The sequence below is a fragment of the Oryx dammah genome, unplaced genomic scaffold, assembly GCF_014754425.2.
Source record: "Oryx dammah isolate SB20612 unplaced genomic scaffold, SCBI_Odam_1.1 HiC_scaffold_10, whole genome shotgun sequence".
In the NCBI taxonomy this organism is placed as follows: domain Eukaryota; kingdom Metazoa; phylum Chordata; class Mammalia; order Artiodactyla; family Bovidae; genus Oryx; species Oryx dammah.
In genome coordinates, this window is record NW_024070194.1 from 17,395,718 (window position 1) to 17,423,480 (window position 27,763).

Below are 27,763 nucleotides of genomic sequence, written 5' to 3' on the forward strand. Positions count from 1 at the left end.
TATTTTGACATTTCTGTAACAACTGTTATATGCTATGAAAATCTATGTGGTTTCTTTTGGTGCCAAAGCCGTAAGTACTGCTGATACAACTGTGGTTTGTCCAGAATAGAAGGAAATGTTAATTTTTAGTTAGTGTTAGTGAAAAATAAAGGCATGATTTTTTTTCCCCCTTACCACTGAAGTTCATGGGCTCCCTGAATTCTGGTGCAGACGAGAGAGCCTGAGTCCTGCTTGGAGGTGTCTCTGGGTGACCTTGGGCAGAGCCCACATCCCTCTGCTCCTCTGCGGTTCTTTGCCCCTAGAACAAGACGAGAATTCCTGTGCTGCCTGGCCGTGGGGCTTCTGTGAGGACCCACGAGATGAGTCACGTGGAATGTCTTTGTAAACTGTGACGCCCCGTGCTGCCATGCAATGCCACGCTATTATTAGCGGTCGTGTGAGCTCATGTTTGGCCCTTCAGCCCAGCGTGGACCGAGAGACTTTTCCTGGCCAATTCCCCCAGGGTTCCTGGGAATCAGTCCGTTTTGGGGAACTGGCCTGCCCCTGAGAGGCTGCTTCCTGCAGGCTGACCTCATGGGTCATTAGGGAGTGTGGTGGGGATAGACTGAAATGTACTTGTGGGCAGGCTGTGGGTGGGGAGCAGACCCTGCCCATCCTCCTGGGTGGCATGGGGGTCTGAGGCCAGTGCTGGAGCAGCCTAGGCTCTCCCTCTTTTAAAAAGAATTAGCTAATTAATATGGCTGCATCAGATCTTAGTTGGGGCACATGGGCTTTGTTGCTGCACAGCATGTGGATCTTAGTTCCACGACTAGGGATTGAACCCACGTCCCCTGCATTGCAAGGAAGATTCTTAATCCCTCTGGGAAACTTCTGAGCCTCAGTTTCTTCATCTGCAAAGTGGGAACATTTCCCCCTACCTACCTCACAGGGCTGGTAAGGTAAGACTTGTGCATGTACGCTGCTTGGACTGGGGCTAGTAATCAGTGAGCTGTTTATTTGAGGGCATGTCTGGACATGGGGGGCTGAGGATTCTATGGCAGAGTCAGGGCTGTGAGCCCTGTGAGGAGGAGACCTGAGGAGAGGCAGGGCTGGATTCCAGGGTAAGAAGCGTGAGCCTAACACAGAAACCAGCGAGAATCAGGGAGGAGAGAGAAAGCTACCTGCTTTTTTCTTTTTTTCAAGTTTTTCCCAATAAACAGGTGTTACCTCTGTGAAAGTGAAAGTGTTAAGTCACTCAGTCATGTCCGACTCTTTGTGACCCCATGAACTGTCCGTGGAATTCTCTAGGCAAGAATACTAGAGTGGGTTGGGTTGCCATTCCCTTCTCCAGGGGATCTTCCCCACCCAGGGATCAAACTCGGGTCTCCTGCATTGCAGGCAGATACTTCACTATCTGAGCTACCAGGGAAGCCCATTACCTCTATAATCAGAGCAAAATAATTTTTTTTTTTTTTTGCTGCACCGCACACTTTGCAGAATCTTAGTTCTCTGACCAGGGATTGAACCTGTGCCCCCTGCAGTGGAAGCAAGGAGTCTTAACACTGGACTCCCAGGGAAGTCCTTCCTCAGCTTCTTTAGTCTGGCATTTCTGACAGGGGGTTGAGAATCAGGGGCCCCCAGGCTCTGAGGTGGGCACCTTTGGGCAGTGTGGCTGTTTTCTGTCTACCGTGGGGGATGAGGTTTGGGTTTCCCCACTGATATGGGGCGGGAGGTAGTCTCTGACAGCCTTACTGAGTAGCCACAGGGCTGGCAGTCCAGTGGAGTTTGGCCCCTCTCTCCCCACTTCTGTGCTTTTGGGGTGAGGGGCTCAACTGGGTCACTGAGCTGTCTTTGAAGGGAAGGCTGAGCTCCCCACCCCCCTGGTAATTCCCTACCAGCTCCCTCCATTGGATCAGACAGCCCCTGGATGCAGGAGTCCCGGGAGGTGGAGCGGCTCCGTGAAGTCTAAGAACCTTGGAGGAAAGCAGAATTCTGCTCTTTGCCCCCTCCTCGTGTCCCAGAAGCCTCTTTCCCAGCCCCCACCTCAGACCCCAAAAGCTTAACCCCGGCCTATGTCCCGCCTTCACCAGCTTCTGCTGCCCACATCCCAGCAGACCCAGCCATGCGGCCCACAAGCCAGCCTTTGTGGACTCACCCTCTCCTGTGGACCGTGCCAGGAGGGGCTGACTGCATTCTGCCTGCAGCTGGGACAAACCCCCAAGGGCCCTGGGCCCCCCTTGGCTGCCACGGAGAGATGGAGCTGGCATGAATGCAACATCCTGCATTTTCAGAAATGGACTGTGGTGAAGGGCGGGCCTGGAGGGGCAGCTGCTCCTGTGAGAAAGACCATTCATTCATTCATTCACTTCTTCAGTAGATGCTTACTGAGACCCTGTTCTGTGCCAGGCTCTGGGCTGGGGGAGCTTGTGTGCTGAGACATGGGACTCTTGCCCATTTAGGGAAAAAGACTGTAAGGAAATACCCTGCCTTAGAGTCACTTGGGGGCCCCTATTTCCAGGGTTTCTGATTCAGTAGGCCTTGGTGAGGGTGTAAGAATTTCAAAGTTCCCTGATGTAGCCAACACTCCTGGTCCAGGGACCACACTTTGAGAAGCACTGCGATTCAGGACCAGGTGGAAGAATTTTGAGTGGTTTGTATCCTCTTTATTTTCTAAACTATTCCTGTGGTCATCATTTACTTTCATCAATAGAAAAATCAGTTATTTAAAAGGTTATTTTTTAAGTGGTCCTGCAAAATTGACTTCAGTGCACTGGATGTGGTCCTGTGATGAGAAGTGTCACCTCTTATGATCTAAATGTCACACATCTTTTTTCAAAATTTTCATTTATCTTTAATATTTATTTATTTATTTGGCTGAACGGCATCTTCGTTGTGGCACGTGGGATCTCTGTCGAGTCATGTGGGATGTTTCGTCGGGGTGCATGGACTCTCTCGTTGTGGCACACGGGCTCCAAAGTGAGCCAGCTCAGTAGTTATGGCACGTGGGCTTAGCTGCCCCTCAGGGGTCCTAGTTCCCTGACCAGGGGTTGAACCCACATCCTGTGCATTGCAAGGAGGATTCTTAACCCCCTGGACCACCAGGGAAATCCCTAAATGCCATGCATCTTTTAATGCAGCCGAGCGTCATTAGTTGTGCATGCCCTGCACTTCCCTTTGGCTCTTCCTGAGGTTGGGGTCCACTCAGACCCCCACATCCTCCTCATCAACATGTTCTATAAATGGTATGGTGAGGATTTGAACACAGACCCATCTGGAGGCTGGTTTAGCTTGGATTTAGCCAACTGGCCCACACTTCCTGAGTGCCATTTCCTCTATGCTTCCTTAATCTTGCCAGCTGAAATGCGTGTGGACCCCTCACTTCCTCATTTCTTTAACTGGTGTGATCATTGACTGGCCCACTTCCTCCTTCTCCACGGATTAGTTATGTTTTATATAGAGTAGTTCAGTTTCTCTTTTCAGTCTACGGTCTTATTTAATGCGTTCAGTCACACGAAAGGTAGGATCTCCTTTTATTTGTGATTCAGCTTTCACATCTGCTATTAGACATAGTGATCATTGGTTTCTTCTCCTGGGTCTCCCTACTGCTACACTTTGTCTAATGATTGCTGTAGGTTGGTGTGTCTCCTTATGGCTGTTTGCCTAACCAGACGTGCCACCATACACTCAGGATGTTGGGCCCTATGCTGGGTGTGGGGGATATAGCAGGGAGTGAGACAGACATGGGGAAACCCCCCGACCCTGCCCCTGGCACTCACAGTGTCTCTGGGAGATAGACTGTTAAATGAAGAATTACTGATGTGTTCATGTGGTCAAAGGGGAAGTGAAGGACATCTGGGAACTGATGTCAGAGGTGGTCAGGAGCTGCCTTGAGGAAGTGAGGTCACCCCCCTCAACCCAGCCCCCTCCACTTAAAACCCAAGCTCAGATTCTTTTATTTTCTTGGTTCTCCTGGGTCCTCGTTGTTACGCACAGACTCTCCTCTCTAGTTGCAGTGCACGGGCTTCTCGTGGTGGCTGCTCCTGTTGCAGCGCACGGGCTCGAAAGCACAGTGTCTTCAGTAGCTCTGACCCATGGGCTTAGTTGCCCCACGACATGTGGAATCTTCCCAGACCAGGGATCAAACCTCTGTCCTCTGCATTGGCAAGCAGTTTCCCCAGCCTCACCTTACCCCTATAGCTCCCCTGGCCACTTTGCTGTATCCTGATACACTGAGCTCTTTCCTGCCTCAGGGCCTTTGCACACACTCCGCCCACCCCTCTGTCTCATGGGTGTTCCTTCTGCCTCAGCTCAAATGTCCCTTTAGGGGTGGCCTCCTCAGCCATGTCCTCTAACATAGCACGTCCCCCCATCACTCTATCATGTTACCCACGTGTTTTGTTTTTGGTTTTTTATCTTCATAACTCTTAACAGTATCTGAGGGGTTTTTTAATCTGTCCATTTATAGTGTGTCTAGCCAGTGAGACTTGGGGCTCCACATAGACGGTACAGAAAGGGCCGTGTTCGTCTTGGTTGCCATGCTCCTTCCCCACTCCCCTGCTTGCACAGGGCCTGGTATGCAGTTGGTGCCCATAAATGCTTGTTGAATGAGCCCTTTTCTGCTTCCCCAGTGTATTAGCTTCCTGTTGCTGCTATAAGAAATTACCAGAACTTTAGTGGTTTGCAGCAATCCCAGATTATCATCTTACAATTCTGAAGATCAGAAGTCTAAAAACCAAGGTGTTGGCAGGACTCCATCGCTGTAAAGGCTCTGGCGAGGGTCCATCCCCTAGAGGCTGCCTGCCTCCACTGGCCCTCGGCCCTTTCTCCACCTTCAGCATACCTCACCCCAACCTCTACCACATCACTTACTCCTGCTCTGATCGCTTTGCCTCCCTCTTTTTCTTTTTTTTTAAATTTTTATGTATTTATTTGGCTGCTCCCAGTCTTAGTTGAGGCACGCAGGTTCTTCAGTCCTCATTACAGGATGCACGATCTATCTTTATTTCAGTCGTGGCACGCGAACTCTTAGTCGAGACATGTGGGATCTAACTCCTTGACCACAGATCAAACCTGGGCCCCCTGCATTGCGAGCATGGAGTCTTAGCCACTGGACTACCAGGGAAGTCCCGTACCTCCCTCTTACATGGATGCTTGTGATTACATTAGGTCCACCTAGAAAATCCACGATAATCTCCCAATCTCAAGATCCTTAATTTAATTAGATCTGTACAGTCCCTTTGCCATGTAAGGTGACATATTCAGATTCTGGGAATTAGGATGTGGGCACTTGTGGGGCTTGCATTGTGCAGCTTACCACTCTCAGAGCCCCCCTGCCCCGGGGAGTGCCTAGGACGGTGTTGGGTATGGGTTGTGCTCAAGCACTCTGGCCACTGCCACAGGGCCCAGCGACCTGACCTCTCCTCCCCTCTGCAGGACGAGATCGAGGAGCTGCGGGCAGAAATGCTGGAGATGCGGGACGTCTACATGGAAGAGGATGTGTATCAGCTGCAGGAGCTGCGGCAGCAGCTGGACCAGGCCAGCAAGACCTGTCGCATCCTGCAGTACCGGCTGCGCAAAGCCGAGCGCCGCAGCCTCCGCGCTGCCCAGACCGGCCAGGTGGACGGCGAGCTCATCCGTGGCCTGGAGCAGGACGTCAAGGTGAGCCTGGGCCCCCTCCCCAGTCCTCAGAAGCGCCCCTGCTGGGCGGGGTGGCGGGGAGGGTCCTGGGCCCGAGTGGGCCCTGGTCAGCTCACTCCTTGTGTCCCTTGGGTAAGTTCCATCATCTCTATGCATGTCAGCATCCTCATCTGTAAACGGGGATCCCTGATGAACTGATAGGCCATCAATATGAATCCTCCCAACATCAGCTGCCGTGTGGGTCACAGCCACACACCTGGTGCTGGGCTCCGTGTTGTCGCTGCGCAGTTCTGTGGAGGTTTTCTTTCTTATGCTGAAGGAGAGTAGTGAAGGTCTGGAGTTGGATAAAGCTGGTTTATATCTTGGCCCCAATATGCCCTAATTTTATGGTTTTGAGCAAGTCACCTGTGTTTCAGTTTCTTTATCTGTAAAATAGGTATAACAGCAGCCCATGCCTCACAGGGCTTTATGAGATGAGATAAGATCAGGTAGGTAAGAGGTCACTGTAAACACTGAAAAATGTTAGCTACTATTGTTATTCCCATTTTTCTGGATGAGGAAAGTGAGGCTCAGGGAAAGGAAATACTTCTCCAAGGTCACAGGACCCGCTGTGTAGCTGGCAGAGTGCACACTCATCAGCCTCCCGTGCTGGCTGCCTGACCTCACTGTCCTCGGCCTCAGGGAGCTGAACGATGGCCTGCGGTCTGGCGTGGGGAGGAGTCTGCCTTACCTGTCTATGTGAGCCCAGGTCTGGGGACTGAGAAATCTGGGGGACCTGGCCCGATACTCAGCTCTCAGCACTCAGCACAGTGTCATCCAGGGATGTAGGAGCTGGGGGTGAGGGCATCTCACACAGCCTGGGGGCCTATGGGGTCTTCCTGCAGGGGGACCTCTGAGCCGAGGCTTGAGGCACAAGAAGGAGTGTTGGAGGAAGAGGGCCCCTCTAAGGGAGTGAAGAGTGAACACCAGCCCCACCCTGGACTTGGCGTCTCCCATTGTCTTGCACGAGCCAGGTGCATCAGGTTTGCTGATGACGAAACAGAGCTCAGAAAGGTTATATCTCCAAGTCCAAAGTGCACCAGGGACCTCCTTGATGGCCCAGTGGCGAAGACTCTGCACCCCCAAAGCTGGGGGCCTGGGTTCAATCCTGCACGCCACAACTGAACATCTGGCAGACTGCAACAAAGATAGAAGATCCACGTGCCGCAACTGAGACCGAGAGCTGCCAAATAACTAAATACAAATACTTTTTAAAAAATCAAGAATGAAGTGCTCCTCGCTATCTGAGAAGGCAGCTTCTGGGATAAATAGTTGCAGAAATATTCAAATTCCCAGCACCGGATTGAGAGGGTGGTGCGTGAAGGAGAGCCCTAGAGGCTTAGAGGAATCTGGGTTTGGGTCCAGGTAGTTGGGGCTTTCAGGCAGAGACCCAGAAAAGTCAGCCTTAGATGAGGAAGGCGTGGAAGAAGGCTGGAACTGAGAGCAGACTGGCTGGGTGGCTGGTGCCTCCATGGGAGGAGCCGGGAGCAGCTGGTGTGTGTGCAGAGTGTGAGCGGGGAGGCCCCTGGAGTCTGGGCAGGGGGGAGCGGGCCCCTTCTGTTGGGATTTGAACCAGCCAATCAGCAATCGGCTTGCCCCTTCCCTCCCTCCTCTCCCTGAGCCTGCAGCTGGGGCGCTGAGCTCATCCATGCCGACCTGGATGGACAGCTCTGACTGCCTCCCTCAGTCCCATGTGCTGGGGACATTCTGGGGCGTTTCTCGGAGGTTCTCAGAATGCTGACTTCCCTGGTATCGCCTGGGAGGGCTTGATGGACCTAAGTGTGGAGAGGACTGGTTGCTGTCTGGAAGGGACGCTCTGATTTCTCAGCCAGCAAGAGCAGACTGGCATGGGGCCACTTCTTGGGATCTCAGTTTCCTCTTCTCTTAAATGGCGGGCTTAGAGCAGCTGAATCTTCAGGGCTTTAGCAGCTCCAGTGGTTTTAGCAAGCGGTGGACTATCGGTGTGGGTGCTGTGAAAGAAACCTCAGGCCTTGGTCCTCCCTCTCCCCCTGCGCCCCCAGGCTCTCTCATTCTTTGCTGGTTCTCACAGTTGGCAGGACCCCACAGAAGCTCAGCTGGAATGTTGTCCATCATGAGGAGGGCAGAGGTGGGCACAGAGACCTGCTCTGCCACTTGCTTGCCCTGTGGCTTTGGGAGAGCTGCTTTGCAGCCTGAGCCTCAGTTTCCCCGTGTGGAAAATGGGGGTGCAGCAAGTCTCTACGTGGAGAGAATTTTGTGAGGATAAAATGAAAATAGTGCAAATAAAGAGCATGCTGAGCACAGGTGCCAGCTCGGGACACTCCCGCAGCAAATAAGTAAATGTTGGTTGGGGTGTTACTGTTATTGTTCAGGAGAAAAACTTAAAGGTGGGATGAGTGGCTGGGCCAGGGCGAGGAAGTGGGTGGAATCTCAGCCTCCCTGGATGGATAAGCATAGCCTGGAGGTTTGTTTACCATGCAGATTCCCAGGCCCCAGCCTCAGGGGCTGGGATCCTGTGGGAGGGTATCAGGTTCCAGGAATCAGGGATGAAAATTCCCACCTGAAGAGACCTTTGTAGGGGGCCCCAGGACACACCAGTAAAACATTTCTTAGAAACAGTTGCTGGAGAAAACGTTTTGGCTTTGGGTTTACTTCCTGGTGACTTGAGCAGGTTACTTTCTCTTTTTGTGCCTCAGTTTTCTCATCTGTACAGTGGGGGTGACATTCCCACCCTCCCTGGGTTCTTGGGAGCATGTAGCCACACTGAGTCCAGATGCTGCCTGGACATGGGATGTTCCTCAGTGAGGGTTCCCAGCCCCTGCCCTGAGGATTCAGTGTGACAGAGACGCCTTAAAGCCTTAGGCTTAGGAGCCGAGGGGCCGAGGGGCCGATGAGCGAGCTGGCTGTGGCCTGGAGGCTGCCAGTTACATTTGGCAGGAGCCGGGCCCCAGTGCTGTAAACAGTGACCTCATGGCTGAGAGCATTTGTTTGTGCTTTGGGGATTTGCCCTGGTTTCCGGAAGTTGCAGCTGCTTCGCCTCCTGTAGTATCTCAGTCTCCCCAACTTGGGGATAGTTGGGAGGGCCGTGAGGGGATCACATGAAATAGGCAGGTGGGGCCCTTTGAGCCCCTGACGCTGTGAGCACACGTTGTGCTTTTAAAAATATATATATATGTTTATTTAGTTTTTGCCTATGTTGGGTCTTAGTTACGTGGGATCTTCCTTGTAACTCCCATGGGGGTCTTGGCACATGGGATCTTCCTTGGGATGCATAGGCTCTATAGTTGTGCCTTAATGGGTGGGATCTTAATTCCCTGACCACAGAGAGAACCTGCATCCCTTGTATTGGAAGGCAGATTCTTAACCACTGGACTACCAGGGAAGTCCCTGTGCTTATTATTAATGCTTTTATTACCGATATTAACACACTGTGTTTTCAAGTTTCAGGCCAACAGTAGGCTCAGATTGAGAGCAAGACTCCAGAGCTGACCCACCTGATTTCAAATCTGGTTCTGTAGCTTCCTAGTGTGTAACCTTGGACAAGTGACCTTTTCTTTCTGAGCCCCAGAATGGGGATGATAAAGTACTTCCTGAGGGTTGAAAGGCACGTGGTGTGCGCTCAGAGAGTGACCTGATTCTGCCTGCTTAACTGTGGGAGCCAGGGGGCCAAGGACCACTGAGACTCAGAGGGGGGAAGGGACAGGACCAGGCAGCAAGGCTCCCGCCCTCTAGACGCGTGCTCTCTGTTGCTGTGGGCCTTCATCAGGGGCACCGGGCTCTGTGGGAATCTGAGATTTGTCCACACTGGAATTCTGTAAGCTACCTGGCGCTAGGCCTTCTTTACAAGGCACCCCTGGGGATAGAGAGCAGATGGAGAAGGGATTTCCTGGGGAAGGGGACAGAAGGCAGCTGGGGACTCATGGAAGGGATGAAATCAGCAGAGTCACTCATGGACCCCAGAAGATCCAGGAATCCACACTGATCATGCCTTCTTGGTGGGGAGTGAGTCATCTGGTCACCAGGTTGAGCCCTTGGTGGGAATGGAGTGGACCCCAGGTGGAAAGGAGCTTGCCCAGGTGGGAGTGTAGTTGGGAGAGGAGCCCCGGGTCCCCCCCAGCAGTTGGTCCCTCAAACCCAGTCAGGGACACAGCCGCCTCTGGACATTTGGGGGTGTGGGTGGTTTGGGGGGTGCATCCCCAGCCAAGTTTGGCCAGGTGCAGCTCCCCATGTGTCAGTCATTCACTCCTTCATTGCCTACCGCTCATTTTGCTTGTTGGAGTCTCAGATCTGTTTGTTCATCCCACAAGCACTTATTAGGCACTTAGTATATGCCAGACTCTGCGCTGCTACCAGGATAGAGAGATATGAAGGAGTCCAGACATGGCCTGGATTCTGGACCTCTGTGCTCCACCACTCCTGCCTCCTGGGGGCTAAGCGGATGGATGAGTGAGTGAATGAATGAATGAAGTATTCATCAGGACAGGGGCTCACTGGGTGACCTCACAACCTAAAACTTGGGACCGGAGCCAGAAGCCTGGGGCTGAATATCTCTAGCAGAAATACTGACCCTAAACTCAAGAGTGAAGCTGAGTTGTTGGACCAAGTTGGATAAAATCAGTGCACAGAGGTGAAGCGGTAATTTTAACACTGAATTACAAATTCATTATTCTTTTTTATTTTTGGCCACACCACGTGGCATGTGGGATCCTTGACCAGGGATCGAATCTGTGTCTGCTGCATTGGAAGCTTGGAATCTGAACCACTGTACCACCCAAAACGTCCCCCGAATCATTATACTTTTGAGTACCTGCTATGTTTCAGCCATCAGCCTGAGCCCTGTGTTGTTTATTCCCCACGGCAGCCTTTGTGACAAGGCGCTGTCACCCCCTTTTACCGATGAACAAACCGAGACTTCAGATGGTTAAAAAAACTCCTGTCCTGGGTCACACACCCAATGAGGGCTGAAATTAGGCTTGAAGCCAGTTTTGCCACCTGCAACGTCTTTGTTCTGCTAGTGAGGAATTGCTCACCCCACTTTGTGGAGGGGCAAGGTTTTGGGGGCCTAGAGAGACTGTGGAAGGAGCCTGGTGGGCTGGCTTCTGGCCGCCCTTGGAGATCTTCAAGTGTGGAGAGAGGCAGTGGGCAACGGAGGGAGGAGAGAGAGGGAGTGCTGAATTTCCTCTCTGGCTGTTGTTTTTCCTGGCCTGCCTTGCACACTGCCAAGGGGTCTGTGCTGAGCTGGGCCTGGGCCCAGGCAGAAGGCAGAGCCAGGGAGGGCCCTCTTCCCTTCCGGCGGGGAGGAGGTGCCACGGTCATTTCCGAGACTGGCAGGCCCGAGGCGCTGGGCTGTCTGCCTTATTTATCCTTGCTGGCAAAAGTCCTCATACCTCTTGTGGAGTCCTGGCCACACGGCCCTTCAGCCAAAGCCCCCGAGGTCCCCCCAGCTCGGCCCACACTATCTCTGTTAGCAGGTCATTTGCGCTCTGAGCCTCTTATTTCCTTGCCAGAAAAATGGGGGCAGAATTGGGATGAAGACGGGTGAATCTGGCACACAGCAGGTATCAACAAATGCCAGTGCTTAGTCCTCCTAGGGACTCAGAAGGGCCTTCCTTGGGACTTCCCTGGTGGTCCAGTGGCTAAGACTCCATGCTGCTAGTGCAGGGGCTCCGGGTTCGATCCCTGGTCAGGGAACTAAATCCTGCATGCAGCAGCTAAGACCTGGAACAGCCAAAAAAAAAGAATATTAAGAAAAAGAAAAAAGGCCTTCCTCATTGCCAGAGACCTCTTTTCCTACCCTTTCACCCCCACCATCAGGGGATAGGACAGGGGGTGTCCTCAAAGAAATGGAGCGTTGTTGCAGCAGAGCCCTGGAGCCGGTGACCTGGGGTTTGTGGCTCTGTCAGCTCCTCCCGGAGGGATGACCTGGACGGCTGCCCAGCCTCTGTCATTTGGGGCATGTTCTGTATCCCAAACAATTGGAAACAGGCCTCGGGGTCTGTGTCACACTGTGACCCCCAGCAAGCCATGCCCTCTCTGGACTCAGCCTCTCCCAGCAGCCGCGACCACTCACCCAGTGCTCACTGTGCAGGCCCTGGGCCAAGCCTTTGGTGCAACAGCTGATTCAGGCCTCCTGTCGGCCCGTGAGGTCGTGCTATTATTATTGCACCCATTTTGTAGTGAAGGAGACAGAGGCAGAATAGGGAAATGATTTGCTCAGGAATATATGCTGGTCACTGGCAGAGAAAAAATGGGGTTTAAAGGGCTTTAGGGGAGCCTATCTTGCTCTGGGTTTCCCTTCTATGTATTATTATTTTTTTAAATTTATTTGGCTGTGCTGGGTCTTAGTTGCAGCATGCGGGATCTCTTTAGTTGTGGCATGGGAACTCTTAGTTCAGCGTGTGGAATCTTGTTCCCTGACTAAGGGTTGAATCCGGGCCCCCTGCATTGGGAGCGTGGAGTCTTAGCCACTGGACCACCAGGGAAGTCCCTCCCCTCTCTTTAAAGTGAGCTTCTGGGCCTTCCCTAGTGGTCCAGTGGTTGGGACTCGGCCTGCCGGTGCAGGGGACACGGGTTCAATCCCTGGTCAGGGAGGATTCCATGTCGCAGGAGCCTGAGAGGCACATCTACGGAAGCCCACGTACCTGGAGCCTGTGCTCTGCAAGAGGAGCCCACGACCGCACCTGAAGAGTAGCCCCTGGTTTCCTCAGCTAGAGAGAGTGCGCGTGCACTAAAGACCTAGGGCAGCCAAAAATAAATAAGTACATTCATATATACGTAAATAAAAATGAGCTTCTGGTCCTGCCATTGGCTCTTGAGAGAACTGGGCGAGAAGGTGGATGGGAGAGGCTTTTGGAAGCATTAAAAGATCCAGATAAATGTAAAGGCACTGCTAAGGATAGACAGGGCCTCTCACTTTCTAGGGGCTGGACTGTGATGTGAACACGGGAAGCATAGGGTTCCTGGGTTTGGGTTTTGGTTCTCCCACTTCCTGGCTGTGTGACCCTTGTTGAGTTACTTGACCTTTCTGTGCCTCAGTTTCTTCCTCTTTAAGTGGGGGTGATAAGAGTAACTGCCTGCCCTGGGGTTGCTCTGTAGCCAAGGTAGGATGGCCCTCAGCCTGCTCACACGCTGCTTGTCACTCGGCTTTGCTCAGGTCTCTAAAGACATCTCAGTGCGGCTGCACAAGGAGCTGGAGGCGGTGGAGAAAAAACGGGCGAGGCTGGAAGAGGAGAATGAGGAGCTTCGGCAGCGGCTTATTGAGACTGAGCTGGCCAAGCAGGTGCTGCAGACAGAGCTGGAGCGGCCGAGAGAGGTGAGGGTCCTGTTCCACCTGGCATGCGGCAGCCCCACCCCAGCCAGTGTCTCTGAACCTCTGCTCTGCACTGTTATGCCATCCTGGCAGAGCTGTTTATTCATTCATTGGTCTAGCACGTGCTCCCTGAGCACCTCCTGTGAGAACTGTGTGCTGGACACCAAGGACACAGTGGTGCTTGAGAGACACCTAGCTCCTGGCCTCCAGGAGCCCAGAGGCCAATGAAGGAGACAGCCAGCCGTCAGAGGAGCACAACTGGGTGGGAGATTAGCTGAGAAAACATGCAGCAATGCCCAGCCTAGAGCCCAGCCCTTTGCGCCTCAGTCTCATCATCTATAAAATGGGATAGTAATACTTCCGAGTCATCAGAAGGACTAAGTGGGATAGATTTTATGGATGTGCTTTAGGGACGGCCAGGCGCCACCTCTCGGTATAAGTCACTCCTGGGGCTGGCCTCTTTGTTGTCTCAGCACATTTTTAGGACACAGCTGCTTCTTGAATGTGACTCCAGGCACCAGGCTCTCTGTCTTTGCTCAGGAGCGCCCCTCCCACCTGGCAGCCCGTTCTTCCTCCTGCCGTATGTTAGGTGTACAACATGTTAAGCACCATGCCAGACCCTTTTATAGTTTCCATAATAGGCCCAATGAACTTGTGATTGTACCCATTTTATGGATGGGAAAATGGCCCCGAGGGAGGGAGGAATATCCTCCAGGTCAAGTAGGGCCCACTGGGGTGCACTGATTGGAAACCACCAGCAGAGGCGATGCCTAAGGGCTGGAATCTTCCAGAAGCCAACTCTCTGTGTCCCAGGCAGCCCGGGTGCCTTCTGGCCCCAGCTGGGCCTCAGCTGTCTCACTGCTCCTGAGGCATCCTAGGATCGAATGTTGTGCTGCGGCACAGGCCTCATCTTCCCGGGGACAGGCATTCCAGCGTTCCAGGACACACCATGGCCCCGAGGCCAGAGCAGTCCTTCAGCTGCCCTTCCCGCTGGGTGTGTTGGTGTGATGTGCCAAAGGCTTCTCAGAGTGGAGAGGGAGGTATGTGCTGCTCAGGGCTTCCCAGGGCGGGGTGGGGGCCCCCTTCCCTCAGGCAGCCTCCTGTCCCCATGACCTGGCCTGGCCTGGTGCCACAGGGCGCCGTCTCCACACATCTCATTGTTGCCACCCTTCATACTGAAAAGGAGAGACAGTTTCAGGAAGTACCTTGGAGGTCAGGCTGTTTCCATTGTAAAAGAGGGGAAAAGGTTCGATGCATGAGACAGGGTGCTCAGGGCTGGTGCACTGGGATGACCCAGAGGGATGCGATGGGGAGGGAGGTGGGAGGTGGGTTCAGGATGGGAAACACATGTACACCCATGGCTGATTCATGTCAGTGTATGGCAAAAACCACTACGATATTGTAAAGTAATTAGCCTCCAATTAAAAAAAATAAATTAAAAAGAAAAAAAGAGGGGAAAAGGAGGCCCAGGGAGGGAGAGCTTGCCTGAGGTCACCCAGCCTTTCCTTGGCTGAGATGTGGCTGAGACCCTGAAGCCACCTCCCCTTTCTAAGCCTCAGTTTCCTCCTCTGTGATGTCAGGATAGTAACAGTACCTAGCTTACGAGTTTCATGATCAGTCATAAGATTCATAGCCAGAGAACACTATGAAGAAGTTAGAAAGAATAAGGTAATATGGCAGTTCCTGAAAAAATTAAACACAGAGTCACCAAATAAGCCAATTCTACTTCTGGGTATGTACCCAAAAGAATTGAAAATAGGGACATGGACAGATATTGGTACCCCCATATTCATAGCAGACCTCCCTTGTGGCTCAGTTGTAAAGAACCCCCCCTGCCAAGCAGGAGACCCAGGTTCGATCCCTGAGTCAGAAAGATCCCCTAGAGAAGGAAATGGCAACCCACTCAGTATTCTTGCCGGGAGAATTCCATGAACAGAGGAGCCTGGTGGGCTGCAGTCCCTGGGGTCGCAAAGAGTCGGACACGACTGAGCGCCTAAACATCATAGCAGTATTATTCACAGTAGCCAGAAGGCACAAGCAACCCGCATGTCCACCAATGAGCAAAGAAATATGTAGTATGTACTTACATTGTATGTGTAATCCTAAGAAGGAATGTGATTCTAACACAGGCTACAGTGTGGGTGAAGCTCGAGGACATTGTGCTCGATGAAATAAGCCAAACATGACAGGACAAGTATTGTATGATTCCACTCGGATGAGATACTGAGAGTAGTCAGATTCATAGAAACAGAAGTAGGTTGGAGGCTATCAGAACCTGGAGGGGGGAGGGTATGGGGAGATATTGTTTACTACATACAGCATTTCAGTTTGGGGTGATGATAAAGTTCTGGAGGTGAGAGGTGCTTATACCACTGGATTGTACACTTGTAAGTGGTTAAAAATGGCAGTTTTATGTTATGTATATTTTACGATCATAAAAGGAAGACATGGTTAAAATGGTAAATTTTATATTAGGTATACTGTCCCATGGTTTTGTTTTTTTTTTTCTTTTTTAAAGGTAGACACTTATGCAGTGATGTGGAAAGATTTCTAAGGTACATTGTTAAGCACAAAAAGGAAATGATAGAACCACCATTGCATGCTGTGCAATCTCACTAATCATTTTGGAGACCTGTACAGAACAAACTGGTTTTGAAGCATATATGTCTATGTGCAAAAATGCATAGCCTGGAGGAAAATCTGGGGAAAAACCCACTGAACTCAGGTGTTACAAGTGGTGGGAGTGGGGTAGAGAGTGACCTTTGCTTTTTACTATATGACTGCTGTAGTTAGGGGTTTTTCTTAGGCAGGGCATGGTCATTATTAGTGAAATTTTAAATGAAGTCAAGCATGTTAAGAGTAATTTGTGGGGCCTGGCACACAGTAGACGCTCAAGAAACCCTGGTTCACTTCCTACTTATTTATTTGGCTACGGCAGGTCCTAGTCGTGTCATGCGGGATCTTCCGTTGTGACGCATGCACTCTCTAGTTGTGGTGGACGGGCTTAGTTGCCCCGCAACATGTGGGATCTTCGTTCCCCCACCAGGAAGCGAACCCGCGTTCCCTGCATTGCAAGGTGGCTCCTTAACCACTGGACTTCCCGGGAAGTCCTTCACTTCCTCTTGAAGGTGATATCAGCAGGGTTGGTTTAGCCTTCCCTGATGTCCCTTGGAGTCTTAGGATCTGGGCAAGGAGGCGCGGCCCTGTGTTTATTGGCTGATTGCCCTCTCCCCCCTCCTTCTCTTTCCTGATATGGTTGCTATGGAGACAGGGGTCCCTTCGCAATTCTTCTGCCAGAGCTGCTCTAGTCCCATCATCGAGATCTGCCTTTGCCATCCTGACAGGTTGCTGTGGCGATGCTGTCACCCGACTGGGAACAGGAGCCCTTGGCCTGAGCTGATGTGGTTGCTATGGAGATGGCACTTCGCTGGAGAGAAGGGAGGGTGGCCTGCCCAGCCGTGTTCGGCAGTGACACTGTTGCCAGCTGGATTGCAGCTCAAAAATCGTAATAGCAGCCCCCCAACCCCAATCCAGTATCACTCTCCTTCTTTGTATTTTAGGCAGAAAGCCAATATCAACGTTGATGGGATTTATTATAATATAGCTGCTGTGTCTGAGCACTTACTCTGTACCAGGTGCTGCACTAAGCATTTTATGACTGTCTTCACATGGTGTAGCCAACAGCCTCCCAGGGTACATAGTGATTTTTGTCCCCATTTTATTTTGTTTTCTTTCTAGCCATGCTGTGAGGCTTGTGGGATCTTGGTTCCCCTACCCAGGACTGAACCTGGGCCCTTGGCAGTGAAAACTCTGGACATCCAGGGAATTCCCATTTTGTCCACGTTTTATAGATGGTACTCCTCTTGGCAATTGTTTAATTGCAATATAGTCCACATACCATAAAAGTCAGCATTTTATGTGTTTATTTTGGCTTGTGGGATCTTAGCTCTGTGACCAGAGATTGAACCCGGGCTCTTGGCAGTAAAAGTGTGGAGTCCTAACTGCTGGACCACCAAGGGAAAATTCACCATTTTCAAGTGTACAATTCCATGGGTTTTAATATATTCATAAAGTTGTGCAACCATCACCATTATCTAATTCCAGAACATTCTGTTGTCAACAGTCACTGCCCACTCTCCCCTCCTTTCAGCCCGTGGCAACCTCTCATGTGTGAGTGTATGAGTGACATAGAGACTCTCTGTCTCTATGGTTTTGCCTATTGTGGACATTTCATCCAAATGGAATCATGCAACGTGATCTTTTGTGACTGACTTTTTTCACTTAGCATCATGTTTTCAAGGTCTATGTTGAGACAGGTGTCAGTACTTCATCCCTTTTCATGGCCATATAATAAGCCTTTGTATGGAGAGACCACAGTTTGTTTGTCCATTCATCAGTTGATGAATATCAGGGTTGTTTCCACTTTGGGGGCTGTTATGTACTAATGCTGCTGTGAACCCTTGTGTACAGGTTTTCGGGTGGACATGTTTTCAGTTCTCTTGGGTGTATACCTGGAGTGGACCTGCTGTATGTAGATGGGATAGGAGAAAGGACTCTTTGCATCTTCCAAAGGCACGCTGACTCTCATGGCTATGCCCCTGCGCTCCTTGCCCCATCCAGGGGCCTTCCTGGAACCCTGCTGTGTTTCAGGACCTCTGAAGGGGCTGCTTACTCCAGTGAGGACCTCCTTCTCTGGCCCGGGCTTCTTGGCTTGATTCCCACTCTTATGGGGTAAGAAGGGCATCAGTTCACCTGGGTTCCCGTCTCTGTCTGCTGGATTCATCATCTCGTGCAGCCCTGCTATGGCCTGTGTGCTGCAGGACAAACTTGAACTTGGAGTCACATGGGCCTGGCTTTGAATCCTGGCTTTGCCACTTATTGGCAAGTAACTGTAGCACTGGGCAAATGGTGTAACCTTTCTAGTGCTCAGTTTGTTCATTTATAAAATGGGACTATGAATCCCTGCTTCATAGAGGTGTTTGTGAGAATTGATCAAGACAAAGCAGGTAAGGACTTGATCAATGCTAGTTATTGGTATTGCATCAGCACCCTGACAACCTCTATGGCAGCTGTGGTCCCGAAGAAGTATTTACCTTAATCTAATAACTATGCTTCTGGGACATGCCTGGCGATCCAGTGGTTAGGACTCCACTTCCAATGCAGGGGTGCAGGTTTGATCCCTGGTCAGGGAACTACAATCCCACAGGCCACGAGGCGCAGCCAAAACATAAAATTTTAAAAATAAGTCATAAGTAAATATGCTTCTGCTGCCTCTAGCAAGAAGCTCTCCATATCAGGCTGCCAGTTGCCCACAGAAGGAGCAGTTAAGTTGCAAGACTGCGCTTGCAGTTGGCGGCGTCTGTCCCAGTGATTTGATCTGGGGCCCTTGTCAAACCACTCTCTGTTTCCTCCTTCCCAGTGGTCTCCCCCAGCCAGGAACCACACCCACTCTCTAGCTTCTTCAGCCAAGAATGCCTCAGTCTTTGAGATGCACCCCAACCCAGATCCCGCTCCACCACCACCACCACCACTCCAGAGGAAATTTCATCCACACAGCACAGTCTGTGTTTTCAGGAGACCTTTCCAAACATCCCCTCTAAACTGGGTGAAAATCTACCCAACTGTTTTGGCAGAAGGCTCATTTTATTCCTTGAAGGTTGGTCTTTGTTTCCTGGCAGGATGGAAGGTGTTAGCAGGCAGGGGGCTGCTGCAGTTGTGTTCGGCAGCCTCTCCATTGCAGGCTGAGGGGCGCGGGCACCATCCTGGTCTCCCCAAGAAGGGAGAGAAGGGCAAGTGGGGACAGAGCTCCTGCTGCTACTAGGAGCCGTTAGACCAACGATGCTTAGAGGCGCCACCCTGGCTGCCCAGAGGCAGCCTTGTGCGTTGCTCTGTGGGTGGGGAAGCCCCCTGCTGCTTGCCAGCCAAGGAGTGTGCCCTTGGGGTCCGGTACATGTGACTGGCATTCCTGTGGGTGCTCAGGCGTGCCCCGCCCCCCCCCCAACCCCCCCCCCAAGCGCACGAACAGAACGTCTGCCCCCCGGGATCCACAAAAGGGCGCTGACGGCCCTGGCTCCCTGGAGGGGGTCCCGCCTGACCAGCTGCTGCCTTGCAGAGGGGAGGAAGGTCTGTGTGCTCTGTGAGCCTGCCTTGTTTTCCCTCCAGAGCCTCAGAGCACTGTGGGAGCCCACGTGGCTGAGATGGGGTTGGGGCAGGGTCCGTTCCGTCCAGAAAAGACTGGAGCCACTCTGGTCTTGAAAAGGTTTCCTGCTTCAGCCCCTCTTCTCTGCCCACCGCCTGCACTTTCTTTCCTTTTTAAAAAATTTATTTTTATTTATTTGGCTGCACTGGGTCTAAGTTGCAGCATGTGGGATCTTTACCTGTGGCATGTGGGATCTAGTTCCCTGACCAGGGATTGAACCCGGGCCCCCTGCATTTGGAACCTGGAATCTTAGCCACTGGACCACCAGGGAAGTCCTGCCCTCCCTTTCTGGTGGGCACTCAGAGCTCCCCCTCTGCCTATCGAAAAGGCATTCATGACTTTCCTCGGGGAAAGTACATTAAAAAAAAACACAACAAAATAAAACCCTTTACTATAACTTTCTCCTTCCACCTGACAGTTAACATATGCTTAGTAGAGAAAGACTACAAAATACAAGGAAGCCATAAGGAGAAAAAGTTTCACCTGTAGCCCACTAGTCAGAGGGAATTCCTCTGAGTAATTACCAGATTACTATTTGGGTCGGAGTTCTTTCCAATCTGTTGTATTTCCGGTATGTTTTTCTATGTGTGTGCACACATATTGAAATGTACATATGCATTTGTTTTGACTAGAAAAGTAATACAAGGTCAGTGAAACAAAAATTTCATTACAAAAACACATAAATGCATGCCTAGCATACCTCTAAGGCTGGACACAGCAGACTCTGGTTGCCTTGGTTGCCTGGGGTGAAACAGCCGGTTAATGGGTTCACGTATTCCCTGAAGCTGGGAAAGATCGAAGGCGGGAAGGGAAGGGGACGACAGAGGATGGCATTACCAACTCAATGGATATGAGTTTGAGGAAACTCCGGGAGTCGGTGATGGGAGGCCTGGCGTGCTACGGTCCATGGGGTTGCAAAGAGTCGGACACGACTGAGCAGCTAAACTGAACTGAACTGTATACCCTTTTGGATTCTTTTGAAGTTAAATGAATGTGAGTATGCTCTCCAAAACGTAAGAAATGATAAAAACCATACATAAAAGAAGAAAGCCTCCCCTAACCACTTCCCTCAATTCGATGCCTGATTCAGCCTAACCCATGATTTGTTTCAGTTTGTGCCTTTTCAGGCCTTTCTCTATGCTTTACAATGTATAGTTGTTTCTGTATGTACTTTTCAAATTAAAGATGGGATTATGTTATAAGCACAGTTTCTGTAACATACATGATAATGTAGCATGAACACAGGCTGTCTTTTTAAATGCTGGATGTTTGGGGCTTTTCTTCTGCTTAAGGTGCTTATTATAAAAATCAAAGATCACAGAGCCAAGTAAACATAGGAAGGAAAGAAAGTCTAAAAGAACACCATCTATTTCAGTATTTTAAACACAGAGCCAGAGGTCTAGAAGGAGCTCCAGCCAACCTTTGGCTGTGGTCACCCTCAGGAGAACGGGTGGAGGTATAAACAGGGGGACTCCTGCTTTGTCAGCATAGTATAGATTTACAGTGAGACTATAGCTTTATGTATTAATTTACTTTTTTTTTTTTTAATTTATTTATTTATTTTTAATTAGCTTTATGTATTAATTTACTTTTAAAAAATTATGTAATTTTTAAAAAACTTTAAAGAGAAAACTCTGGTGGACTATGTCTTCGCTCCTCTCAAAAACATGTGGGGGAAGAAAGGTGAAAAGTGCAACTTCTCTGTACTCTCCTTGTTTTCAACTGGGTGTATATTCTTTAAATCATATCCCCCGACCAGGCACACGCACAAATGTATACCCACAGGCACACACACACGAGTCTTATTTTTATAAAGATGGTAACACGTTCTAGTTTTTTTAAAATAATTTTATTTCTGTCTTTATTTTTGCCTGTGCTGGGTCTTTGTTGGCACTTGGGCTTTGCTCTAGTTGTGGCAAGCGAGGGCTCCTCTCTAGTTGTGGTGCGTGGGCTTCTCATTCCAGTGGCTTCTCTCGTTGCGGAGCACGGGCTGTAGTGTGTGTGGGTTTCAGCAGCTGTGGCACGTGGGCGCCGTAGTTGTGGCTCCCCGGCTGTAGAGCCCAGCCTCAATGGTTCTGGTGCAGCCACTTTGTTGCCCCACAGCTTGTGGGATCTTCCCAGATCAGGGATCAAACCTGTGTCTCCTGCATAGGGAGGTGGATTCTTATCCACTGAGCCATCAGGGAAGCCTCCCTCTGCTGCTGCTGCTGCTAAGTCGCTTCAGTCATGTCCGACTCTGTGTGACCCCCCGAGACGGCAGCCCACCAGGCTCCCCCATCCCTGGGATTCTCCAGGCAAGAACACTGGAGTGGGTTGCCATTTCCTTCTCCAATGCTCCCCTCTAGGTTGTCTTAAATAACAGCTTACTTGAGATATAATTCACTTATCGTAAAGGTTGTCTTTTTTAAAGGGTAGAGTTCAGTGGTTTTTAGAGTACTCAGAGTTGCACAGCCACCATGGCTAATTCCAGAACATCTTCATAGCCTTAGAAAGAAACCTCAAGCCATCAAGTCACTCCCCACTCCCTCTTCTTCCCTGGCAACCACTAATCTACTTTTGGCCATTGTGGATTTGCCTCTTCTGGACTTTTCATGTAAATGGAATCATATGCGATGTGTCCTCTTGTGACAGCCTTCCTTCACTCAGCACAGTGTTTCAAGCATGTTGTAACATCGATCAAGACTTCTTTCTTTCCCATGGCTGACTAATATTCCCCTGGGTGGATATACCATGTTTTATTATCCATTCATCAGTTGGTGGACATTTGGGTTGCAGGTTTTGTTTTACAGTTTCCTTCCTTTTGTCTCAGAGTTTATCATGTCAGTGAATTTCACTCTCCCACTGCCCTTTTTAATGACTTTAGGTTTTATATCATCTCAGTCCTTTATATGTGATGACTGGGACCTCTCAGTGCCTCTGGGAACCCCTGGCTCCCCTTCCTGTCACCCCACTTCCCTCCTCCAAGAGGTCTGCTGTACTCATTTAATCCGTAGCTCAGTTTTGTAGATGATGGAGTGGAGTTTCTGGGAGAGGAAGGTTCACCCAGGCGTCCCACCTGAGTTCCTGGACCCACCCATGTGATGTGAAAGTGAAAGTGATGTGAAAGTGAAAGTGATGTGAAAGTGAAAGTGATGCGAAAGTGAAAGTGTTTTATACTCAGTTCTGTCAGACTCTTTACGACCTCATGGACTCATGGACTATAGCCCGCCAGGCTCCTCTGTCCATGGGATTTTCCAGGCAAGAACACTGGAGTGCATGGCCATTTCCTTCTCCAGGGGATCTTCCTGACGCAGGGACCAAACCCGGGTCTCCCGCATTGCGGGCAGATTCTTTCCCTTCTGAGCTACCAGGGAAGCCCAATACGCTTGTGATAGGCAGGCCCAGATCTGCAACCCTGACCACCTGACTCCAGAGTCCCCACCTCACCACTGCGGGAGGGGGTCTCTCTCTGAGCATCCCCTTCACAGACCTCTTTTGTGGGAGGAGCTCTTTGTGGAAAGACTTGTTTTGTGACCCTTACCGCCTTCCCTACTCCTACCTCCTAGCTTTTGAAAGATTCCCCCATCAGCCCTTCTCAAATACTGCCTTCCTGCTCTTGGCACCCAGCGTCTGAAATATCAGCCTCTGCCTTCCTGCCTCATTTACATTTCAAAAGTTCTCTTTAGGATTTGATTGGGCTCTAAGATAAACTTAAGAGCCTGTCTCGGGTTCATCTTCCTCCCTAGCTCTGTAGTTCCAGCCTTGGCTGCACATTAGAATCACCTGGGAAGCTATTTAAAAATACTGATGCCTGGGACCTACTCACACCAATGATGTGAGAATCTCTGGGGCTGGAATCTTGGGTATCACTTTTTAAAATTTCCCCTAGGTAATTCTGATTTGCCCCCAGGTTGAAAGCCACTGTGCTGAGTCCACTCTGGTTTCTGTTGAAGAAGGTACATCTTCTCCTTCCAGGTTTTTGGAGCTAGAACAAGAGTTCTGTCCAGAACTGGTCCCAGGTCAGCTCTGGTTTTGCTGTGGGACCTTTCTCTTGCCTTCAGTAAAAAGAAGGTTCTCACCTCCAGGGGTGGGGTGTGAGAGGTGGTGGACAGGAAGCACATGTATTCAAACTACTTGGAAGCATGTGCAAAGATTACCTGCCCGACTTGAAAAGTCAAATGCAACCCAAAAGTGGTTTTATATTCCACTAAGTGAAATACTCACTCCTCTCAAGGGAAGACATGTTCAATGGACTCATGCCTCTGAGTGACTTTTTTAAATGCTGAGAAACTTCAGAATAGATGATTGTAACAATTCCTCCAATTCCCCTCTGTAGAACTTGTGCCATTTTGCATTCTTGCCACTGATATTGAGTGTTCCTGTTTTTCCATCGCTTCATCAATAGAATGTGTTGTTGGATGTTTGGATTTTTGCCAATGTGATAGGTGAGAAATTGTATCTCAGTGTAGTTTTAATTTGCATTTCTGTTCCATGAACAGGGTGAGCATCTTCCTATGGTTGGAGTCATTTACCCTTCTTTGCCTGTGAACTGGTTTTCATCTCTCTAGCCCATTTCTCTGTAGGTTTGTTGGACTTTATCTTGTGACTCTTTTTATATATTTAGGATATTAACCATTTGTCAGGGTCATACACTGCAAATATTTTTTCCCAGTTAGTCATTTATATTTTTACTTTTCTTAGAGCATTTTTTTTGCCCCAGGTAGAATTTGCTTATCTAATCAAATGTATCAGTTTCTTCCCCTATTGCTTCTGTATTTTTGTGTTTGTTTGTTTGTTTGTTTTTGGCCTCATTGTGCAGCCTGTGAGATCCTAGTTCCCCCAAGCAGGGATAGAACCCTTGCTCCCTGCACTGGGAGCATGGAGTCTTAACCACTGGACCACCAGGAAAATCCCTGCTTCTGTGTTTTTGAATCATGATGATTATCAGAGCCTTACATTGCTTTAATCTGCATGAAAACCTACCATTTACATTGTAAAAAAAATGATCAGTTCCTCATCATTTCTAAGCCTCTTATATAATTATGATTTGTTTTACCATATTCATTTTATTAATGTGTGTTAGTCACTCAGTTGTGTCCAACTCTTTGCAACCCCATGGACTGTAGCCAGGCTCCTCTGTCCATGGAATTCTCCAGGCAAGACTGGAGCGGGTTACCGTTCCCTTCTCCAGAGGATCTTCCCGACCCAGGGATGACACCCTGGTCTGCCACATTGCAGGCAGCTTCTTTACCATCTGAGCCACCAGGGAAGCCACCTAGAGTTCCATGTAAAAGTGATATCATATAGTATTTGTCTTTCCCTGTCTGATTTATTTCACTTAATATAAGAGAAATATTACTGTTTATTAATATCTACTCTGAATTAAAGTTCTCACTACAATGCCAGTTCCTTGAGCTCAGGATTCCCCCTGAGATGGAGGTTTGCATGCAGAGGCTTATGGAAGTGTCCTCCTGGAATAACGCCATCAGAGATGGAGGCAGCAGGAGAAGCTGAGTTGGAGAGCATTCATACTCGTGGCCTCAGCTGATCCCGTGGGGAGCTCTGGAGCTGGTGTGGGAAGAGGGCATGGACTAGTCATTGAATGTGGCTTCCCCCCATTGCCCCCTCGCCCCCACAGGGAGGGCACAAGACCTTGGATGAAGTGGTTGCCCTCAACCAGTGACCACCACTGGAAGGGGGAGTAGAGGAATGTTCTAGTACTAAGGGGAGGATCTGGGCATAACACTCCAATATCCCCTTGGGGTACCCTATCTGTCATGGTCTCTGCTGTATTCTCCATGCCTTACTCTGCCTGGCACATGATGAGTGCTCAGGGAGTCTTTGGTGGATGAATGAAAGACAAGATTGGAAACCCAGATTTTCCAGGTCTTGGGCTCAAGCCAGTTAGATCACAATTCCGGGGTGGAGAGAGGGGAGGAACCCTGGGCAGGTGGGTTCAGGGTTCTAAACCTGGCTCTCCATTTGCAGTCACTGGGTGGTCTTAAGGCTCCTCTAACTCAGCAGTTGGCGCTGCTCAAGGCTGGCCATGGCTGGGCTGGGCTGGCTGGGGAGGGGAGGAGAGGGGTTCTCAGCAGAACCCTGGCTGCTATGACTGCTCTTGGATGTGCATCACCCTTGTGAGCTTTCAGCTCAATTTATTTTTAATCCTCCTCCAGCACTCCTTGAAGAAAAGAGGAACGCGCTCCCTGGGGAAAACGGACAAGAAGCCTTCAGTGCAGGTACTTCCGGTCAGCCTCCACAGCCGCAGGCGGCATAACCCCAAGCGGCAGGTTTTAGTCTGAAGGCCCCTGGCTTAACAAGTGGCCCGAGGAGTCCCCAGAGGTGTCCACCCCTCCCCTGTTTCTACTCCGTCCTCCCCTTGTTCATTTTCTTCGCTTTGATGCCAGCTTTACTTCTCCAAACTACACCCTGAACCCATGGTTCCCACATGCTCTGCCTTGTATAGTGCTGTCTGTAGCACAGGTCAGGCACAGAATACAGTTAGTCTCGACTGGTTCTGGATGATCAGGGTGTCAGGCACTTTTTCTATATTGTCTCCTTTCATTTTCTTCATGGTCTGTTGGGGGCGGTGTTATTGCCCCATTTTACAGATGAGAAAACTGCAGTAGCAATGGTAGTAGTACTAGCAGCAACAGTCACCCTGACAGAGTGTCAGTTACTCCAGGATGCCCTCCTGGATTCCTCAGGCTGCTATATGTGTGCCCCATTTGTGTGCTGCGTCCGCCTCTCTGCCTCCCCTCTGTACCCCCAGCGCCTTAAGCATCAAGACTCTGTTCCCAGCACCCAGTAGTTAGAGCTCCCAGAAACGGTGTGGCTGAGCCTCCCAACACTAACTTTCCTGGCTCCTGCCCGTTCCCTGTTCCCACTCCGGCCCCAGGAGGACAGCGCGGACCTGAAGTGCCAGCTGCACTTTGCAAAGGAAGAGTCTGCGCTCATGTGCAAGAAGCTCACCAAGCTGGCCAAGGAGAACGATGGCATGAAGGAGGAGCTGCTCAAGTACCGCTCGCTCTACGGGGACCTAGACGGCGCCCTGTCGGCGGAGGAGCTGGCGGATGCCCCCCACTCGCGAGAGACAGAGCTCAAGGTGCATCTGAAGCTGGTGGAGGAGGAAGCCAACCTGCTGAGCCGCCGCATCGTGGAGCTGGAGGTGGAGAACCGCGGCCTGCGGGCCGAGATGGACGACATGAAGGATCACGGCGGCGGCGGCGGCGGCTGCGGGGGCTCCGAGGCCCGCCTGGCCTTCTCCACGCTGGGCGGTGGAGAGTGCGGGGAGAGCCTGGCCGAGCTGCGTCGACACCTCCAGTTCGTGGAGGAGGAAGCCGAGCTGCTGCGGCGCTCCTCCGCCGAGCTGGAGGATCAGAACAAGCTGCTGCTGAGCGAGCTGGCCAAGTACCGCTCGGAGCACGAGCTGGACGTGACGCTGTCGGAGGACAGCTGCTCGGTGCTCAGCGAGCCCTCGCAGGAGGAGCTGGCGGCCGCCAAGCTGCAGATCGGCGAACTCAGCGGCAAGGTCAAGAAGTTGCAGTATGAGAACCGCGTGCTCCTCTCCAACCTCCAGCGGTGTGACCTGGCCTCCTGCCAGAGCACGCGGCCCATGCTGGAGACGGACGCCGAGGCTGGCGACTCCGCCCAGTGCGTGCCAGCTTCCCTGGCCGAGGCCCCGGGGCCTGTGGCCACTCGGCTCTGCCGGGCCCGGGAGGCCGAGGCCCTGCCGGGGCTGCGGGAGCAGGCCGTCCTGGTCAGCAAGGCCATCGACGTCCTGGTGGCCGACGCCAACGGCTTCTCGGCCGGCCTGCGCCCCTATCTGGACAACGAGTGCGTCGACTTCCGGCTGCTCGAGGCCCCAGACAACAACAGCGAGGGCCCCAGGGACACCAAGCTGATGCACGCTCTCCTGGTGCGGCTGAGCCTGTTCCAGCAGGAGCTCAACGCCTTCACGAGGAAGGCGGACTCGGTCCTCGGGGGCCCCGTCAAGGAGCCTCCGGAGCCCTTCTCCACACTGCCTGCCTTGAGCTCCCAGGGGCCCTCCAAGGAGATTCTTCTGGCCAAAGACCTTGGCTCAGACTTCCAGGTAAGAGGTCCCAGTCCAGAGCCCTATTGCTTTTATTTTCCCCCTGGCCGCACTGTGCGGCAGGCAAAACTTCTCTGATCAGAGATCAAATCCACGCCCCCTGCAATGGATGCGTGCAAAGTCTTAACCACGGGCTGTGCTGTGCTAAGTCGCTTCAGTCATACCCGACCCTGTGCGACCCCATGGACTGTGGCCCGCCAGGCTCCTCTGTCCCTGGGATTCTCCAGGCAAGAATACTGGAGTGGGTTGCCACTGACTCCTCCAGGGCATCTTCCCAACCCAGGGATCAAACTGGCCTCTCTTAAGTCTCCTGCATTGGCAGGCTGGTTCTTCACCACTAGCACCACTGGGAAGCTCCTTAACCACTGGACCACCGGGAACTCCCCTGTAACTTTTTATATATTTATATATATACACACACACATATATAAACCTTTTACTGAACCATATCATACAGAGAAGCACACAAAACACAAATGGGCATCTTAATGAATTTTCCCAAGGTGAGCACACCCATGTCATCATCAAGATAACAAGAACCCCAGCAGCC

The 27,763-nt window shown here is 51.1% G+C and overlaps 1 protein-coding gene across 2 annotated transcripts in view; it reads left to right on the forward strand.

Annotated features, from left to right (window-relative positions):
* The window catches only part of SOGA1 (suppressor of glucose, autophagy associated 1), a 75,104-nt gene that overhangs the window by 15,716 nt on the left and 31,625 nt on the right, over positions 1-27,763 (forward strand). For both annotated transcript variants that reach the window (XM_040247369.1, XM_040247370.1), the window contains exons 2-5: positions 5,413-5,637; positions 12,788-12,946; positions 25,298-25,360; positions 26,020-27,213. In XM_040247369.1, coding sequence (XP_040103303.1) covers positions 5,413-5,637; positions 12,788-12,946; positions 25,298-25,360; positions 26,020-27,213 — 1,641 coding nt within the window. The remainder of the gene's footprint in view (positions 1-5,412; positions 5,638-12,787; positions 12,947-25,297; positions 25,361-26,019; positions 27,214-27,763) is intronic.